Below are 19,011 nucleotides of genomic sequence, written 5' to 3' on the forward strand. Positions count from 1 at the left end.
ACAGGATCTCTATGTATATAAGAGGCTGTGGGGAAGGGCGGCAGAAAGAAATGCTGCCAGCCCTGATCAGCACGTGGGAGGTAGGGAGCAGGCATGAGGTGGTCTCTGAGTTCCCTTCCAGGCTAATTCCAGCAGGAAGCCAACTCACCCAGCCAGGCCAAAGAGTTCCCCAAACTACCCATGTTCTAACAGCTCTTGCCATCCCTTCTGTCTGATTTTTTTTTCTCTTTGGCCAACCTGCCTCACTCCACCTCATGCTTCAGTTGGCACTTCAGGCAATTCTTCAGCACACATTTATTGGGCATCTACTATATGGTTTCTCAGGGGAAGCCTCACCTGACCTCCAACCTGAGTCGGGGAGCTCTTCTGTGCTCCCACCCTCCTCTGGCTTCCCTCATGAAGGTACCCATCTTGTATTATGAGCTCCTGATTACTTGACGCTCCTTTTTAGGAGCAAGACTGAACTCAGAAAGGAAGCCACCAAGTCTGGTTGGCTCACCCCTCTATCTTGGGGCAGCTCCACAATTCCTATTTGGAGGAAGTTGAGGGTCAGCCGCCTGTTTAGAAAGGAGAAGTGGGTGCATGACAGCTGAGACTGCGTCTTGAAGCTGAGTTTGCGTAGCAAGCACACTATTTTTACATAGATTGTATGTTAGGACTTTTTTTTCCCTTTCCTAACGGTTGGCCAATTATCCCAACTGTAAATTATAGCCTTTAGTTAGTTTTTTCCTTCCACAAATTAAGCTGTCATGCCGTCAGCCTGAAGTAGCTTGGGGGTAGGGTGCTGATGGCCATTGTGACAGGGCTAAAACCTCTCTCCAGCCATTTCTTACTGCTACCACTGCTTGTGTCCTCAGTGGCACAGAGCCTAGCATGTGGCAGATATTAAATACATGTTGAATAAATTCACGAGAGTTGCACAGATAGACAGTGGCAGAGTTAAGCCTGGAGCCCAGGCTTCTTGACTCCCTCCCCCAACACCTACCGCCCCCAACTTCTGCTGGCTGAGGGGTACCTTGCATGAACTTAAGGACAAAGGTAAGTGGGAGGCAACCCCATGCCATCTGGCTTCACAGCCCCCTCATCTGTCTCAGCTTCAGACATCCTCACAGAATTTGGAAGCAACTCTGAGCCTGGCATGCTCATGAATGGAAAGGTGGGGGTGGAGGACTCATCCAGGACCACAATTCATGGCCACGAACCTTTCACATCTGCTGAAGAGCAGTCCCTGGGGTACACCCATCTACCGTTTATTCATTCATTTCACAAACATGTATTGAGGTGTGAAGCATGGCCCAGAACCCTCAGGGGCCAAGCCTCCCCCATGCTTTTTCTATTTAGTATAAGAGACTACTTATCCCCACTTTACAGATGGGAAAACTGAGTTTCAAAGAGATTAAGTCCGTTATTCTGGGCTTCACAGCCGGTAAGCTTACAAGGCTACTCCAAAGTGCCAACCCATTTTGCAAAACCAGGCTATAGCCAGCACTGTGTCCCCTCCCCTAGTTTGAGGCAAAGCCTCAGTAGAGGCAGATGGGAGCCCAGGGGAGTATCACTATGTCCCTGCATATCACTATCCTAATAATAACAACAACAGTAATAATACTAACAATAAAACAAACATTTATTAGGCAGCCACTATGTGCCAAGCACTGTACTAAGTGCTTTATATACATTAGCTCATTTAGTCCTCATATCATCTCTATGAGATAGAAGCTATTATCTGCATTTTATAGGCCAATTCAAGCCCATGTTGTCAGATAGACCCAAGATATAAATGGCCCCTAACTTTCTTCTAACACATTTCTGGTGATGACAGTGGCTTATTTTCCTGATGTCTATCCTCAGTCCTTACTGCTGCAGATGAGGGAGATTTTATCTTGCTCAGTCCTTAGTGGCAAAGAAATAAAACATCCTTTTTGACATTTGGAGACTAGGGTAGAGCTTAGAACTGGGCGTCAGGTGAACCTTGAGGTGAGTGACCTTGGGTGTCTCATTCTCCCACCTTTTGGGGGTCTTGGTGAATGAGAGGACGAGTCACTCCAGTCTTGACATCCTGGGCTGCCCCCACCCCACCCCACCCCTGACTCCTCAGCCCCCCTGAGGCCCAGCCCCCAGGTGGGAAGGCCCAAGCTTGCCTGAAGCTCAGCTCCTGGACAGGGCTGGATGCCAAGCCTACCCCAGCTTCCCTCCACCTGCCTACCTGAGCCCAACTGCCAGCCCTGGGATGGGGTCGATCGATGCTGAAGCTGCCGGCAGTGTTGTTGGCCATTGATTGTTGAGATTTCTCGGCGGGCTCCGGAGCAAACAAACCTGCCGCTTCTCCAACAACAATTGGGTCTCTGGCTGCAGAGTCTGCAGTCTTGCTGGCAGGCAGGCTAGTGGGAAGGGGTGGGGGTGGGAGGTCCTGGCTGGGCCCAGCAGGGACAAGGGGCTCTACCAGATGGAAAGAAGCTGAATGGGTGTGGGAAGAGGGGCAACAGAGAGACTGGGTGAGGATGCTAGGGTGAAACCTAGACCCCGTGTGTGCCTTACACGGCTATCTTTTGCTCAGCCATTTTTCCATACCCAGAATGCTATCCAGGGCCCTTCAGCTTATTTCCGTTTTCCCACACACTCTTTTCCTGAGCATCCAGTGCAGAGGGCTCTCTCTGTCCTCTGGACACTAAATATCTCTCATCGGGAACTTAGCCTGTCCATCCTTCATCCACCCATCCATTCTCCATTCTATTCAGCACCTATCAGGTGCTTTGGTAGGCGGGAACACAACACAATCCATGCCCTTTAGGGACTCAGTTTAGAGGGGGAGCTGCCTTCTTAATAAGCTCAGCTGTGACTGCCTTCCCAGCGAGATCAGGAACCCTCTGATTTTAGTTAAACGAGATTCGAATAAAATGCCAACATGATCCTACCACTCGCTTTCATAAGAACAATAGATCTCTCATTGTTCAAGGGACTGCTCTGGGCCTCAGTTTCTCATCTGTAGCAAGAGGGCTCAACTTTTGGGTCTTTGAGGGCCCAGCCAGGGTATCCTGGGTTCCTTCCATCACAGCTCTGCTGGGTCTGGATGTCCCCCTAACAGCCCAACAAGGCAGAGCAGGTGCAGGGCGCCTCCTGCCACTAAACCACATGTGTGGCAGAATCCGAGCAGTGGGTCTCTCCCCTCCCCCAGTGCAGTCCCCAGGGGGCCAGCGGGAATCCTATACCCTGGCATCAACCTCAGCATCTCCCTCAGTCCCCTGCTCCTCCCCTCCCCACGGGCTCCTCTCTCTACCCTCAGTACCCTCCTTCCAGCTGGTCATTGGGCTAGGAGGGCAGAACTGTAAAAATTGCCTGAAACAGATCACACGCCCTCCCCACAGATGCTCATTTGCATGCTGCTTTACCCCCTTTGCATGCTGACTCCTTATTAAAGGCACAGAAGCAGACCCTGCCCCTCCCCACTCCCAACCCAGATCCCGCCTCCCCTCCGCCTCCCCTCCGTAGCTTTTTCCTCCCTCCCTCCCAGCCCAGCAGCTGAGCACCAGCTCCTTTGTCCCCCAAGCAGCCACCTGCTAAATGTCTGGCCTGGGTCCCACCAGCCAGCAGGTGCCTAGGGAGTCCCACAGCCTGGGAGGGGGGATATTGGGCAGTGTGGAGAGCCAAGTTGTGCCTCAGGGAGGAGGGAGCAGCCCCAAAGGAAGAACATAATTAGAAGAGTGCTGGTCAGGGAGTTGGGACCCCAGGGTTTAAACCCAATACTGGCTCTTGCTGGCTGGGTGACCCTGGGCAAGTTGTGTCACTTTCCTGTGCCTAGGGAATTCAGAGTGCCCATCCCACCTCTTTCCCAGCACAGCATCAGGATCAAAGGAAATCAGAGGGGGTGGTGACAGGAAAGAAACTGGAAGCCCTGCTGGAGGGGAGGGTCCTCCAATAGCCGGGACTGTCAGGCACCAGGAGGGGCTGATTCTCAGGTAGTCACTGGAGGGGCTGAATCAGAAGCCAGAGGAGCTCAGGGCTGGACTGTTCAGGCAGGGGTGGGAGTGATCGCCAGCTGGTCCAGGTCTGACCAGGCAGGTGAGACTAGCAGTGCAGCGATGAAGGGTGGGTTTCAGGGTGCTTCTAAGGGCCTCCGCCCTGGCTCGCTGCTCCGATGGACACATCCAGCAAGCGGATGTGCTGGTGATTTGAAACATCTGGTCTGACAGCTGGCAGGCTCCCTCCTGTTGTGAAGCCCTATTTTCTGGCTGGTCAGAGGAAATGGGGAGATGGAGGAGTCACCTTCTTTTGAGGATAGAAGAATCCCTGGCATCTGTAGGCAAAAGTGGGAAGGTGGGAACGAAACAAGGCAAGTACGAGAGAGGTGATTTGTGCATGTGCTTATCCAGCCTCCCTCATCTGCCTCCCCTCACTGCCCATCTCCTGGCAGAGCCCTACCCCTGCCCTACTGGGTCCAGCCACCTCCCTCCTATGCCCCCTGGGCTAGGGAAAGGCCTGCTGCTCGGGGTGGGGTGGAGCTCCTGAGGCCCAAGCCACCTGAGTGGTACCCTGAGCCTAGCTTCTGTTGTACCTGTATCCCTGATGCTGCTTCTCGTATCCCTGGTCCTTCCTGCCTTGGGCCTCAGCCCATGAGTCTGGAGGGGACAAGGTAGGCGGACTTAGCCCTCTCGACTCAAGGTGTCCACACACCCAGGCTGGCACGGTCCTTGGAAGTCAAAGTAAGGTTAGGGGAAGGGGAAGCCTGAGAGGTGGGGGACTGTGCAGCTGGGCCCATCTGGGTTCCTAGGGGTCTGAGGGAGAAACCCCAGATGTACAAGTAGCCATGTCTGTGCATGTCTCTGCCTGGCTTGTCCATCTATTCCTGGGTGTCAGTGTGTATATGTCCCCGCATATCTGTGCCTGTCTGTCTGCATCCTGGGCCTGTGGCCCTTGGTGTAGGCACAGCAGGCCCCAGCTCAGGCAGTTCCCTCACTTCCTCAGAGCCCCCTCCTCTCTGTTCCTCCCCCCTCTTGGGCTTCACTGACCCCTCAAGGAGAATCATAGCCAGAGCTCTGCTGTTGCTATTTTTAGTAGCTCTGCACCCCTCCCCTCCCCCACTCATGCTTGCTGGGGAAGTGGGGAGGACAGGCCTAGCCTGGGGAGCGTCACAGGCTGGGGTGCTGGGCAGGTCCCACAAGACGATGGTGACAAGGGGATCCTGGGATCACCTACAGGTGCAGGGCCCAGACCCTGGGGCAGGTTAGGCTTCCCTCTACCTGCCTGGGGCTGGGCGAAGGTCCCAGGCTCTGCTCCCTCTGCCCTCTCCAAGTCCCTAAGGGCAGAGCTCAGGCCTCCGGTGACTCTTCCCCAGGCCAGTTAGAAGTAACACTGGACCTCCTGGGTCTCCTGCATAGAAGTTAGGGAGGCAGAAAGGGGCTCAAAGTGTCAACAAGTCAGGGAGATGGAGGCATGCCTGGGTGAAGTCACCACCCCCACCCTCAGGGACCTCTGGCACTTCCCAGAGGGGTTTCAGGCTTCTGCTACAGCTCAACTCTGCCAAAAGGCCACCATTAGAGCCCCTTGCCCTCTAGGCCCTTGGGCTTCTGGGTTCCATCCCACCACTATCTCAACTGAAAACTGACACCAGCTGGGAGGGGTAGGACACAGCAGTTCAAGGGGCTGAACCTAGGGACCAAGGAGAGAAGCGGCCCTGGCCCCCTCAGAGTGTGCAGCTGTATTCTGGGCTCAGGCTGCCCTTGCTTTCAGAGGTCTTTTGTTTGTGCCTGTCCTTTAAGCTCAGCAGGTCAGGGATGGCCCCAGGTCAGCCTCCCAGGCCCAGCTAGACCACCTTCCTCGGCTATCTGATCCTATTTCTTGATCTGTGCGGTGGGGAGGATTAATCAGATGGTGTAGGTGAGTGGACCAGCAGAGCCTGGCACACAGTAGGTGCTCGAAAATGTTAAATCTCTCCCCAGGTCCCTTTCTCACACCTCCACCCCCACCTCCCACCTTGTGCCACCCCCAAGCACAAGCACATACAGGCACACTTGCACACTCGCATGCAAGCACACACACAACTGAGCCCTCCAGATGCTCATACTGACCAGCAGATGGAGATGAAATGGGTCCGGGGCCATCCAGAAGGAAAGTGGCAAGTCCACACAGCACAGTCCCCTGACGTGCCAGGCCCCCTCCCCCTTTAGCACTGCCCACCATGAGGCTCCATCAGCCCCTGGGGTTGGGCACTGATAATAGACGGGCTATGACTCTCCGCCCCACCCCACCCCCAAAGACTTTCCAAAAAACCAGGAATCAGGTACTGAGTAAAAAGCCAGAAAGGGCAAGAGAAGCCCAAGGTCACACAGCCTGTCAGTGGCAGAGCTGCTCCTTGCTGGAGTTAGGGCTCTTACAAAGCCTTGCCAGGCTCCTCAGCTTTCACAGCTAGGAACAGACTATCTAGTGACCTCCAGGAGAGAAATCCTGCCTCAGCATTAAGGACCAGGGCAGCCCAGGGGTCTGGGCCAGGACCCCTCCATCCCTAGCCAATTGCCCCAATCCATCTCCTCGCAGATGCAGGTGATGAAAGCAGCCACAGAGCAAAAGTCATAAGGTCAGGGAGGCGACTTTGGCCCTGATGCAGAGACAAGGCCTCTTCATCTGACCTAATGGCCACAAAATCATGGGGCTACTGGTCTGGTGATTCACCTCAGAGGTGGACACAGACGCTGGGAACAACCTCAGTGTTGTTCTTGGCTTTTGAACTTCAGGGTGGGGGCTGAGAGGGGACAACAGCCCAGAGATGCTTGTCTGGGGCCCAGGACAGTACCTGCTCTCCGGCCCTCGCACCTTATGAACCTGTCTCTCTGGGCTCAGTGGCTGGAGGGAACTGTCCTTGGCAGATGCCTGGTGCTAGGCAGGGGGCAGCGGGTGGAGGGCATGGCTACTCCTTCCTAGATCCCTTTCTGTCCCCAACTTCACCACTAGCCTGGGCTGAGCTGGTCCTGGTACTAACTCCAGGAAGAATGCAGGTCCTGCCTTCGCAGCCTTCCTACCCCAGATGACACTTCCAAGGTTTTCCATTCAGAGAAATATAGTCCCTGCTACTGACAAGGTAGTGGTGGGAGCTGTTGGTGCTGAGGGGGGGCTGACCTGAGCATCACTTCAGGGGCCATGTTCCTCCCTTTCCCTGGCCACACTACTGAGAGTTGGCATTACCGGTGGAGTATGGCAGATTGATTAGTTACCTGGCCCATGAGGGAGGTGGTGCCAAAGGGGGCCCCGGCTGTTCTTCCCACTCCTTTCAGCCTGCCAAGGGGTAGGGGTCAATGCGACTGCCCCCACCTCCAAGGCCAGCCCTTTCTTTCCCCCACACCCTACTCTAGGCCCCCAGCTCCTGTGCCACTTGCCCAGCCGCAGGAACTGTGGGCAGGCAAGCCCAGAACCCCCAGGTCCCCCGGGACAGCAGGCAGGCAGGAGGGGGTAACTAACGCAGGGCCGCAGGGGAAGGTGGAGAGCGCAGCAGGTGATGCTGTAGCAGAGGCCTCATTAATCACCTCTGCAGCCCCCAGCTCTGCAGTGGCAAGACCATATTAGATTTTAAATTGGAAAGCGAAGAACGTTGCAGTAGATGGGAGCTCCCTCTACCCTGGGCCCCTGGTCACAGCCTCATAGGAGGGAGGGGCAGTGGGGACAAGAGGCTGGCCCAGCCACAGCCCTCCTTCCCAGTGCACCCAGAGCCTGAGGGGTAGCCCAGGCCATGTGGCCCAGGGAAGGGTCAGATTTGACTCCAAGAAGGGGGCAGAGTGAGATGGTGGGAGTAGGGCAGCCACCTCGGAAAGACGTGCATCCCTTCTGGGAGCTGGGGCCTTTCTGGACTTGAGGATGGGGTGGAGCCAGGTTTCAGGGTGTGGTGTCCATGGGCAAGGACAAATGGTGATGTGTATCCCATGCATGTGTTGGGACCTACACACACACACACACACACACAAACACAGGCCCATGTACTCACACATGCTCACACACGTGCTCCTATGAAGCAGCAACTCGGTGCGATAGAAATTTTGAGGCCAGGCTGTGAAACAGGCTGACCCCGTTCAAACCCCTTATTTGCCACTTTTCTCCTGTATGAAGTAGGATGATTCAGTTTGCTCTCAGCCTCAGTTCCTTCACACGTAAAGTGTAAAGTGTGGATTCCAAGCACAAAAGGCTGCCGCCCCAGGGGGAAGACAGCTCTCTAATAGGTCAATGCCCGACCCATAGCAGGTGCCCAGGAAATGTGAGTGTCCTCCCCTGGCCCTAAGTCTAGGCAGCTGCTTAGGCTGCCCCAGAAGCCCTGGGGGTAGCGGGCAGACCATGCCCCTGTGCTCCTGACTGGTCAGTGAGGTGGGGGCAAGTCGACAGAGCACAGCAGGTATCGTCATGGAACCGTCATACACCCTGGCCCCATCCTGGGCCAAATCACACAAGGCCAAGTCTTCCTGGCTGTCCTCCACCCATAAATTCCTCCTAAACTGGCTCTGCCCTGAGCTCTCAAATTTCCCATCGAATACCCAACCCCTCAGAACACCAGTGCTCTGCCACAGTTGGGAAGCAAACATCATCTGTGGGGGGCACTAATCCTTCCTAAGGAGTGAGTGGTTGATAGGCCCAGCTCTCCTGAGGTCTTTATGAAAAACCAACAGAAGTCCCAGGGCTCCTTCTCATCTCTCCCTGCCCAACCCCAGTCCCCAGTTTTCACAGGCCTAAAGGAGGAAATCAGACACTGCTACCCCATCTTAACTCTTCTCTGGGACCCCCCCCACTCTAGGCTCTTTCTTTCTGAGCGGGGGTGAACACTGCAGGCGTTGAGAGGTCTGGTTATGGAGCTGTGCTTTCTACTATGGTAGCCGCTAACCACATGTGGTTATTTAAGTGTAAATTCATGAATATGCAATAAAATTTAAAATTCAGTTTCTCAGTCTCACTAGCCACATTTCAAGTAGCCAATAGCCATGGGTGGCTACTGACTCCCATATTGGACACACAGATATAAATCTTTCCATCATCGCAGAAAGTTCTATTACAGAGCATGACCCTAGGGCTCGCCAGCCTCTGGGTGGTTTGAACCTGACATATCCAGACTGGGAACTTGGGGACTATACTCCACTGGGTCCATTTCTTCATCTATAAAATGAGATAATAAAAGTTATTGTGGGGATTAAATGAGTTAATTCTGGTCAAATATTTAGAATGCTGCTAGGCGTGTGGTAAATTCTCAGCAACAGTAACATTCAATATTTTTATTCAGAGCCTTTTGTGGCCCACGGGATCCTGGAATGTGAGAGCTGGCAGGACCCTTAGACATTTATTCCATTTTACCGATGGGGAAACGGGGACTTGGGTTGGGGAAGTGATTTGCGTAGAGGGACCTAGCCTGTTAGGGGCAGGACCAGGACAGGTGGGCTGCCTCCTGGCCACTGCCCACGACCCCCACCCATGCTCCCTCCATCTGTCCAGAAGACCCAACCAATGGAGATGCCGAAACCCAGGGTCACCCACCACCCCAACCCAGCATGGTGGGGGCGATAGTCGTCTTGGCAGCTCAGGAAGCAGTGTGCTCTCTGTCCCTGGAGCTATGCCCACGGATGGTAGACAACCCAGACTATTGGAGGGTTCATGCTTCAGAACATTTGATGCTCTCCAAGCAGCAACATTCTGAGTGCTAGCCCTGCCCCAAGTTTGCTGTGTAACCTGGGACTCAGTTTCCTCCTGAGTAAGTGAGGGGGGGATGAGATGCTCACAAAGGCTACAAGAGCTCAGATTCTGGGATCAGCCACTTTCATGCTGGGAGCCTGGCCAAGAGGAGGTGCCCCCATTTGTATCTGCACTGCAGACCTGACTGGACTGTCAGGGGCTGACCAAGAGCGTGATGGGGGGTGGTCAGTAGCTGGGGAGGGGAGAGTAGTCTGGAGCTGGGGACCCATCAGTTTGTGCCAGCAGACACTCTTCATCAATTGCCAGTTGGGGCCGTATAGGGGCACTGCCAAGGGCTGGCTGCCCAACTTCTCCCTGCAGGACCTGCCCCTGCCCACCCCTGCTGGCCAAGGGCCAGGCACTTTGGGGAGCAGAAAGCCTTCCGAGTGTGTAGACAGGCAGAATCCCAGTTTGAAAACTGTGCCCCAAGCCCACCCTTCACTGCACCTAGCTCCAAGGATCAGCATTTGTGGACAGAGATGTGGGAAGAGAGACGCCTCAGTCTCTCTTGCCCGTAGACAGAAGCCACGCCTGTGCTGAGTCCCACCCAGAGGTCAGAGGAGGGAGCTATTGTTACCCACTGGGCCCGGCAAGGATGGCTTCCCAGAGGGAGGATAGGAGCTAAGCCTGGTCGGATGTGGAGGGTTTGAAGAAACAAAGTAGTGAGCAAACAGTCCAGAAGAGGTAAAGCACCTGTTCAGGCAGAGAAGGTCTGTTTGAGGGTATCTCCATGCCCACCCCAACCACTACCCCTCCAGGATAATACCAGGACTGCCTTCCTCATCACCTGTTGCTGCAGGGCTCCCAGCATGAGTGCCCTCGGATAGTGACAGCCAGGCTGGTGGGGAGACAGTCAGGACGCCCCAGGAGCTGCAGCTGAGGGCCAGTGGGAGCTGTGGACAGAGCTGAGCTATGAAGCTACCCAGCTCTGGGTTCTGCTCCCAGGCTTGCCACTTATTAGCTGTGAGACCCTGGACAAGTTAATTAACCATTCTAGCCTCAGTGTCTTTATCTCTGGGGATAATAACCCAAACCTCCCTGGAGCGAGGGGAGGATAAGAGATGACATGTGAGGGTGTTAAATGCATGGCCGGCACACGGCACTGAGTAATAGCAGCTGTTACCAGCCCCAGCTGCCTGGTTCCCGACCATGGCATGCGTCCATTCTGGCTCTGCTGTGTCTTCCAGGTAACCTTGGAGAAGCCACATCCCAGCTCTAAGCCTCAGTGGCCCCGTTTGTCGTACAGGGCTTACATTGCCTTCCCTGTTAACACAAGTAGTCAGACAGCTACAAACCTACCTCAGATAAAGGGACACTATAGGGGTAATTATTTCAGTAGCACATGGTATCAGAAGCTTGGGCTTCAGGGCCCCTATTTGGCCATGCCAGCCTCTAGCGGGGGCCCCTGAGTTCAGTGGGCAAGGCTGGCCCAGGGAAACTGTCACTGTGGAGTCCAGGCTGTGGCTCTGAGGGACTCAGGCTAGCTCATTCCCAGGTCCCCTCTTCCCTCCTTCTGGCCCACCCCGGGGAGAATGGGAGCTGCAGGAGCCAGACCCTCACTAATCCCCTATTAAAACTTGAAAGGGGCCAGGGAACCTCCAGAATAAACTCATTAACTTTTACGGGCTAATAAATGGATCCTATTAAGTTCTCATTCTCCCTGGCTGGGCTAGCTTAACCTCCAGAACCCAGAGGGGTGGGCTCTCTGCCCACTGTATCCCCCAGGATCCCCCTTACCCACCTGCTGTCATGCCCCTTCCCCCAGCTGAGAGCTGGTGCTGCCATAAGGAGGGGATTAAGCCTGACATCTCAGAACTCTGGGTTTTCTTCCTGGGTCTACCTCAGAGGGACCAGCAGCTTGGGCCCTGGAGATGGAATGCCTGGCACCTCTGCAGGGGCTGCCAGAGTGACAGGTGGCCTCTCCTGCCCTTGCAGAGAATGGGGTGGGGATGGCAGGTAAGAGAATATACCTGCCGAGATGGCCCTTGCCAAACCCAAGATGTTCCCGCTCCACAAATGAAGAAACAGAGGCTCGAGAAGGCAGCCCTCTGCCTAGGTCACACCGCTAGTGAGGCACAGATTTGGGATTGGAACCTGAGATTTTCCTGGCTGTATGGTGCAGAGAGATCTGCAGAAAAATAGCACCAAGTGGACAGCCCAGCTGGCCCTGAGACGGCATCTGGAGCCGTAACTGTTGCCTGGTGTAGCAGTCCTCCCAGACAGGGCCACTGCATGATGACCCTGGCCCTGCATCATTGCCTCCCACCCAGACCTATTCCAGCTCCACAGCTCACCACAGCTGTGATTCTTGGCAGCCTCTTGGGCCTCCTTGAGCCTCAGTTTCCCTATCTATAAGACAGGGACAATAATACCTGCCTAGCTGGATGCTATGAAGGAGAGTCCCCAGTCATTATGGTTCCCCTAAACATCGTCTAGACCCTCCTACCCCCCAATTCTAGTCCTAGTCTGTTGGGTGTGGGACACCTGGTCCCTCATCTCTACCTTCACTCAGCTGGGCCCTGGGGAGGAGGGAGGCAGGGCAGGAGGCCTTCCCTGGAAGGTCTAAGCTGGGCTGGTGAGAGGGGGGCCTTCAATCCCAAGAGGGGCAACGGCGTTAGCACGGGCGGGGGAGGCGGAGTGGGAGGGAATCCACCGGGGAGGCATCCTGAATGGCTCATTAGTGCCGATGAAAGCCTTTTTTCATTTCGTCTAAATACTTTAAACAGGGCTCCCTCCGATGTCTATTTGCATAGCTTAAGAGCTAATGCAGCGGGGAGGGCCCAGGCAGCAGCCGGGCCACTCCAGGGCTGGAAGCTCCAGGCCTCCCCTGCGGTGGGGAGGGGTGGGGGAGTGGTGTTTCCCAGACCCAGCCACTGGGAGGATGCAGCCTCCACCCCCACTCCCCACCCCCACCCTTGAGGTGGGAGGGGAAGTACACCGCTGTGTTCCTGGGCAGGTGGGGATCCTGGGGACCGTCTTGCTGTGGGCCGAGGCCCGGTCCCCCACAGACGTGCAGGCCTTGAATGCGGCTGCACTTTGCAGGAGTGAGGCAGTATTGTCCTCCATAGGGAGCCACACAACAAGGGATATGGTCCCCCCAAAAGGAGAGGCCTCACACTGGGCCAGCCCCCCCACCCTAGAGGACTGGAGGGGGCTGCCCAGCCATGAAGCATGGCCTCTCCCTCAGTGACCCCAGTGAAACTGCTATTTAGAACATTCAGATTCTCATAAAATCCCTCCAAAGTACCCATTTTACAGGCAAGGACACAAATGGCTTTTAAGTGACAGAGCTGACATTTGAACCCAGGTATGTGTGACTCTGTGCCCCAACCCAGTGGAGTAGAGTTTTGGGGTCTCTGGTTTGGGTCCCAGACTCAGATGGGCTTTCAGCACAGGGTGGGGGTTCCCTGGGTCCCAGCCAGAAGGTTTCCTGAGGGCCCAGCTTGGATCAAGCTCAACTCAGGTCCCAGGTGCCAGAAACTCTGGCCCCAGCTCCCCATTTTAACCTTCATGAGACCTTGGACAAGTCCATTCCTCTCTCTGGGCCTTAGTTTCCTCCACTGGCTGGAGTGTTCTCTGCTGGGTAGCTTCAGTCTCTTCTCCTATGAGGTAGGCTGGTGTAGACAGATTAAGGCTTTGAAGCCAGATCAAAGTAGGTTCAAATCCTAGGTCTACCACTGTGCCACTCAACAAGTTCTCATCTCACTTCTCTAGGCTTCAAGCTCTTTGTAACGTGAGAATAAGAGTCCCATCTCATAGAGTTGTAGAGTCAAATAATACAAGATCTGGGAACAGCCTGATTCGGTGTCGGGCGTACAACAGCTGCCTGATGACCCTGGCCATCTGGGTCCCTGACACCTCCTTCCGCTGACCCCTGATTCACACTCTCCCCCCTTTGTCAGTCTCTGACCTTTGAACTCAGTCAGGCCAGGTAGAGAGAACCCCAGGAACTAGGAGTAGGGGGCCTAGGGGAGGGCCTCAGGCTTCCATCAGAGTCAACCAGGACATCAGGAGATGCCCTCTCCCCAGAAATGGCTTGTCTCCGGGAGATTATCTTACCCTCCCTGACAGTGGGTGGCACCCTCTGGGACCAAGTGGCAGCTGATTGCAGAATCAATTTGCTCGTTTGATATGCTATCTCGATCCCATTTAACCAGTGCTCAGTCCCCCCAGATAACACAATCAGTGCAATCGACAGTGACGGGAGGTGCCCATTAGCTCTGCTCCACTGCCCAGCACCCACCTGGCAGCCAGCAGTAGGAACTGTGCCCACTATGGTCCCTTCCTGAGACAGATGATTTCTTTGCAGTCCCTCTCTCAATGAAGAATCACCTACCCTGGGAGCCATGGGCCACCTCTCTTATTGGGCAATCTTGGAAGGGGACACGGGAGCCCCAGGGGCTGATGAGAAAAGCTCCTCGTCCTATGCCATGCTAAGATCAGACTCAGTTCACCTGGCAAAGATTTTGTGACATTTGGGAGCTGGGTAAAGAGCATCCCTGTCTTGGCATGTCACAGGCACTGCCTGGACCCTCCATCAATGACTCAGATGAAAGACACAAGACACTGGCAACCATCTGCTCAAGGGGTATGAGTCTGGCAGGTTATCTAGTTTGGGCACTGTGTTGTCAGTGTCTGGCACAGAATGCCAAGGCACTAGTGGGCGTCTTTAGTGGGCATCTCAAGATAGGGGTTGGTCTTGGTTTCTCAGGGTTTGGGGCACCAAAGTGCCTCTAACCCAGAGGAATGGAGAGCCCTCTAACACGTACCCACCTTCCCCACCCCATTTCTTCCTTCTTCCCTTTTGTCTGACACATCAGAGCTGCCATAGTCTCCTGAACAGAATGTAGACCATCTGCCGCTTCCTCATGCCTGCCAATCCATGGGATGGGTGTAAACCTGTGGAATGACAGCCCCACCACCCGACATGCAGAGGAACCAACCTTCTCCTTGCAAACTCTGTCTCGTCCTGGCTGTATTTCCCTTCAAGTCCTCAGGCAGCCATTTTGAGTGTTGTTAGAATCAGAATGTCCTCCCAGCCTTCTCAGAACTGGCAAAATTCTATATGAGCTGAATCTGGAGCCAGCAAACATTGACCTTCTCCTGGTAGTTAAGGATCTGGGGAGCCTAGTGGGCCACAAGCAGACTATGTATGATCTCTCCAGCTATATGGTTGCATACATCAATATAATCAATAGCAGAGCAATCTCAGACCAGCAACAGCAATTAAGTTTCCTCTTCCATAGCCTATCTAATCCATTGGTAGTAGCTGCCTAGATAATTGTTCTGAAAAGGATTCTGAAGTCCCATGTGGCGTCAGCAAGAAATAACCAAAGTTGGTTAACAATGTCTGCAATAGATTGGCGGTAAGGTAGGTAGCATGGCAGATGACCATCCTATCCCTGCCTTAGATCATGCTCTCGATGAACCCTGGCTAGTGTCACAAACAAGATAAAGGGAATTCAGAGAGACACATCAAATGGGGAAGGGGAGTAATATTATCTCAGTTAATCCTAAAAAGAAACTCCATTTTGCTGATGAGAAAACTAAGGTTCAGAGAGTTTAGGTCATTTGCCCAAAGTCACACAGCACCCAAGTGATGGATTTGCTATTTGAAGCCACATCTGCCTTACTCCAGAGGTTAGCTCTTCCCACTCTGTTCACATTACTGTCCTAGAAGGACCAAGGAAAAAAGAAAAAAACAAAACAAAACAAAAACAAGAAAAGAGACAAAAGAATGACTGACAAGGTAGAGAAATGGGACAATGGAACATGATGGAACCCTAACAAAGATGTCATGTACCCATGAGGGAATCTAAAATAAAATCCCAAATATATGAAACATTTCCTGGGACTAATGACCAGCAGTTTCACTAAGAACAGAAAATGTACTTAAATGAACTATAACCTCAGGCAGAATAGTCACTGTGGTGGGGGATTGCACTCTTGCTAAGAGTGTCATCTCAAGTGAACTAACTGGTCATATGACTTTGAGCAAGTCACTTCCTTTCTTTGGCTTGTTTGCTCATCAGTAAGATAAGGCCTTTGAGCTACACTAGGGATGGCAAGTATTTATTTGTCGTGTTGATCTGAGGAATTAAGCATGGGGTCCCTGGAGTGCTGTGTTGAGAAGGATTCTGAGGCCAAATCTAAGAACAACAGGAAAGAGTGCAATAATAAATAGTAATGTCCACTTCTAGTGTTGGAGGGGAAAGGATACCTCATGTGCCACCCTTGAAGTATGTGATATCATCTCACTTCCAGCTCTAAAATTCTATAGTTCCATGATTCTCAGAGGTGAGCATACTCCCCAAAGCTCTCTGTCAAAAGAGAAATGGATATCCTACTGCCTGGACTGGGTGTGATGCTGCCCTCTGAGGGGCAGGGGGATAACCTCTGATCATTCATTATTATTTCAGGACTCTCCTCAGAGGCCCCCACCATGGGAGAAGCTCAGGCCCCAGGCTTCGAGGAGATGGATGGGGAACTGACAATGGCCCCCACACCTGAGCAGCCAGAACGAGGCGTCCACTTCATCACAACCGCCCCCACCCTGAAGCTGCTTAATCACCACCCACTGCTCGAAGAGTTCCTACAAGAGGGGCTGGAGACAAATGAGGAGGAGCTGAGGCCGGCACTGCCTTTCCAACCCGACCCACCTACGCCATACACCCCAAGTCCCCTTCCCCGCCTGGCCAACCAGGACAGCCGCCCCGTCTTTACCAGCCCCACTCCAGCCATGGCTGCAGCGCCCACTCAGCCCCAGTCCAGGGAAGGACCCTGGAACCTGGAGTCAGAACCCCCTATGCTTCATATCACAGCTCCCCTACCTCCAGGGCCCAGCATGGCAGTTCCCACCGCAGCCCCAGGGGAGAGGCCCAGTACTACACCCCCTAGCAGAGCATGGACTCCCACCCAAGAGGGTCCTGGAGACATGGGCAGGCCGTGGGCTCCAGAGGTCATGTCCCGGACCACAGGGCTTGGGATCGAGGGAACCACCGCCACGTCCACGGCGTCAGGGGATGATGAGGAGACCACCATCGTCACCACCACTGTCACCGCAGTCCAGCCACCAGGTCAGCTACGTGCTGGCTTGCAGATCTAGAGATGGGGATCAAGGGAGCTGCAGGGCCCCTAAACTCCTCTCTCCATCACTGCGCCAGCATGCCCTGCCCTTTGGTATCAAGGGCCAGAACGCAGGAGGCATGTGGATTGAACCCAGATAGACCCGGGTTCAAATCCTCATTGGAAGCAACTACGCCAGACCCTTGGAATTTTATTTAACCTCTCTGAGCCTCACCTGTAAAATGGTGGTGGGAATACCTACCTCACTGAGCCATTGTGAGAACTAAGATAAGACTGCACACAGTAGGTGCTCAAGAGAAGGTGGTCCCTTTCTTTCAATGGGGGAATAGACGTCCCAAGAGGTGGGCTTCACCACACACACACACACACACACACACACACACACACACACGTCAGCTTTAGTTGGACCCACTTTGCCAGGGCTGGACTTAGCCTTGTGTCTCCTCCTGCCTCTCAGGCCTTTGTAGCCGGAATTTCTCAGGCCCAGAAGGCTTTCTGGACTCCCCCATGGCCCCCAGCTTACCCCCTGATGTCGGCCTTGACTGTTTCTACTACATCTCCGTCTACCCTGGCTATGGTGTAGAAATCAAGGTGAGTGACCTGGATCCAGCAGGGGCAAAGCTGTGGGGGGAGGTGAGGAAACTCAGGGGAAGCAGTTGGAGGGAACCTCGAGCCAGGGCTAGGGGATGGGCCTAAAGCATGGTCCGCTTCTGGACCAGGGAGTGACGAGGCTACTGCTCCCTCTCAGCAATGTCCCAAGCTGAGAGGGGCTGCAGTGTAGCCATCCTCTTCTCCCAGGGGTTTGATCAAGGGCTCAGGAGAACCTGAGAAGGGGGCTCTAGCCTCCGTGGGCAGGGGACTGGGTGAGTGTCTGAATCTAGGTGGCTGAGTAGAGAGAACACAGGGCTGCCTGGCTGGGCCTGGGAAAGCTGTTCACTCACTCATTCCTTCAGCAAATATTCCCCGAGCAGCTCCTCTGGGCCAGGCCCTGAGCTGCTTCCTGGGAGGCAGAGGTGGGATGACAGACATGGCTGCACCACCGGAGAGGTGACCAGCCACTGGGGGAGTCAGACCTATAGCCCCAGCCCCCTGCCCGTACCTCCCTGGGCCATCTCATCCCTATTAACCCCCAAACCCTCTCTTACTCCCCAAACCTGAGCCTGCAGGTCCTGTAGATGTGCAATAGACTCCTTGGCCTCTGCGTGCCCCAAACCCACTTTTCTGTTTGGTTCCTTCAACCTGCTGGCCACCCCACTCCCGTCTCCAGAGACTGACCCCAACCAGGGAGAAACCCGGAGCAGGGCCTCCACAGTGTAATGGGGGCATCACGAAGCTGTCCAATGTGAGGTCCACTTGGCTCTTCCCTTTCCCTCTTCCCCCAGTCCCTTCCTCTCACACCCCAGGTCTATCACCATGACACTCCCCGAAACTCAGATCTGCCTGCTTCTCCCCCTCCATGGCCCCAACCACAGCTTGCTCCAGCCTCATCATCCCTCCCCCAGATGATGCCGTGCTTGCCTCACTGGTCACCCCACTTACACTTGCCCCTACTGTCTCTCCTTCTTCTACACTGCAGTCATTTTTCTCAAATGAAATCAATTCTACCCTCCACACTTCCCCAAGGGCCTCGGAATCAAGGCCAGTCCCTCTGGGCCCATCTTGTGCCACTTCCTCCCTTGTTCCCTACGCCCCCTTTGCACTGAGCAGCTTGCAGCTAACTAGACGGGCCAAGCTGGCTTTCCCCTCGAGCCCCAAATGCACGTGCTGACCCCTCTGCCTGGAAGAACCATTCTACGATCCCCTCCCTTAAGATTCAACCCCAGCATCATTTTCTCTCGGAATTCTCTCCCGATCCCCAAAGCCTGGGGGCATCCCCCATCCTAGGGCTTATTTATCAGTCTGTTTGTAACTGTCCATCTCTCCAGCTAGGCTGTGAGTGCTCTGAATGGTGTCTTGGAGTAAGGGACCCAGAATGGGTTCTCCACGGACTAACTCAATGAATGGACAAGTGGGTGGAGGAAGGAAGGGATGAGGTGACAGTTGAGAAATCAGGCAGGTAACTGAGAAGCAGAGGGAGGGGGGCCGAGGAGGGGTCCAGGGAACAGGGCAGCAATACCTGCTCCCCGCTCCCAGCCTGTACCCCACCCATCCCAAATCCCCTGGATCCAGGCCTAGAGCCAACTACATTTGTCCTGGGGCAGCACACGCCGCCCTCCTCTCTGGGGATGTCATGTC

At 54.4% G+C, this 19,011-nt stretch overlaps 1 protein-coding gene across 5 annotated transcripts in view; it reads left to right on the top strand.

Annotated features, from left to right (window-relative positions):
* Positions 1-19,011, top strand: part of SEZ6 (seizure related 6 homolog) — a 42,673-nt gene that overhangs the window by 4,026 nt on the left and 19,636 nt on the right. For all 5 annotated transcript variants that reach the window (XM_019739474.2, XM_019739475.2, XM_074320298.1 and 2 more), the window contains exons 2-3: positions 16,110-16,766; positions 17,234-17,367. In XM_019739474.2, coding sequence (XP_019595033.2) covers positions 16,110-16,766; positions 17,234-17,367 — 791 coding nt within the window. The remainder of the gene's footprint in view (positions 1-16,109; positions 16,767-17,233; positions 17,368-19,011) is intronic.

Source organism: Rhinolophus sinicus, linkage group LG15 (genome assembly GCF_036562045.2).
Source record: "Rhinolophus sinicus isolate RSC01 linkage group LG15, ASM3656204v1, whole genome shotgun sequence".
NCBI lineage: Eukaryota > Metazoa > Chordata > Mammalia > Chiroptera > Rhinolophidae > Rhinolophus > Rhinolophus sinicus.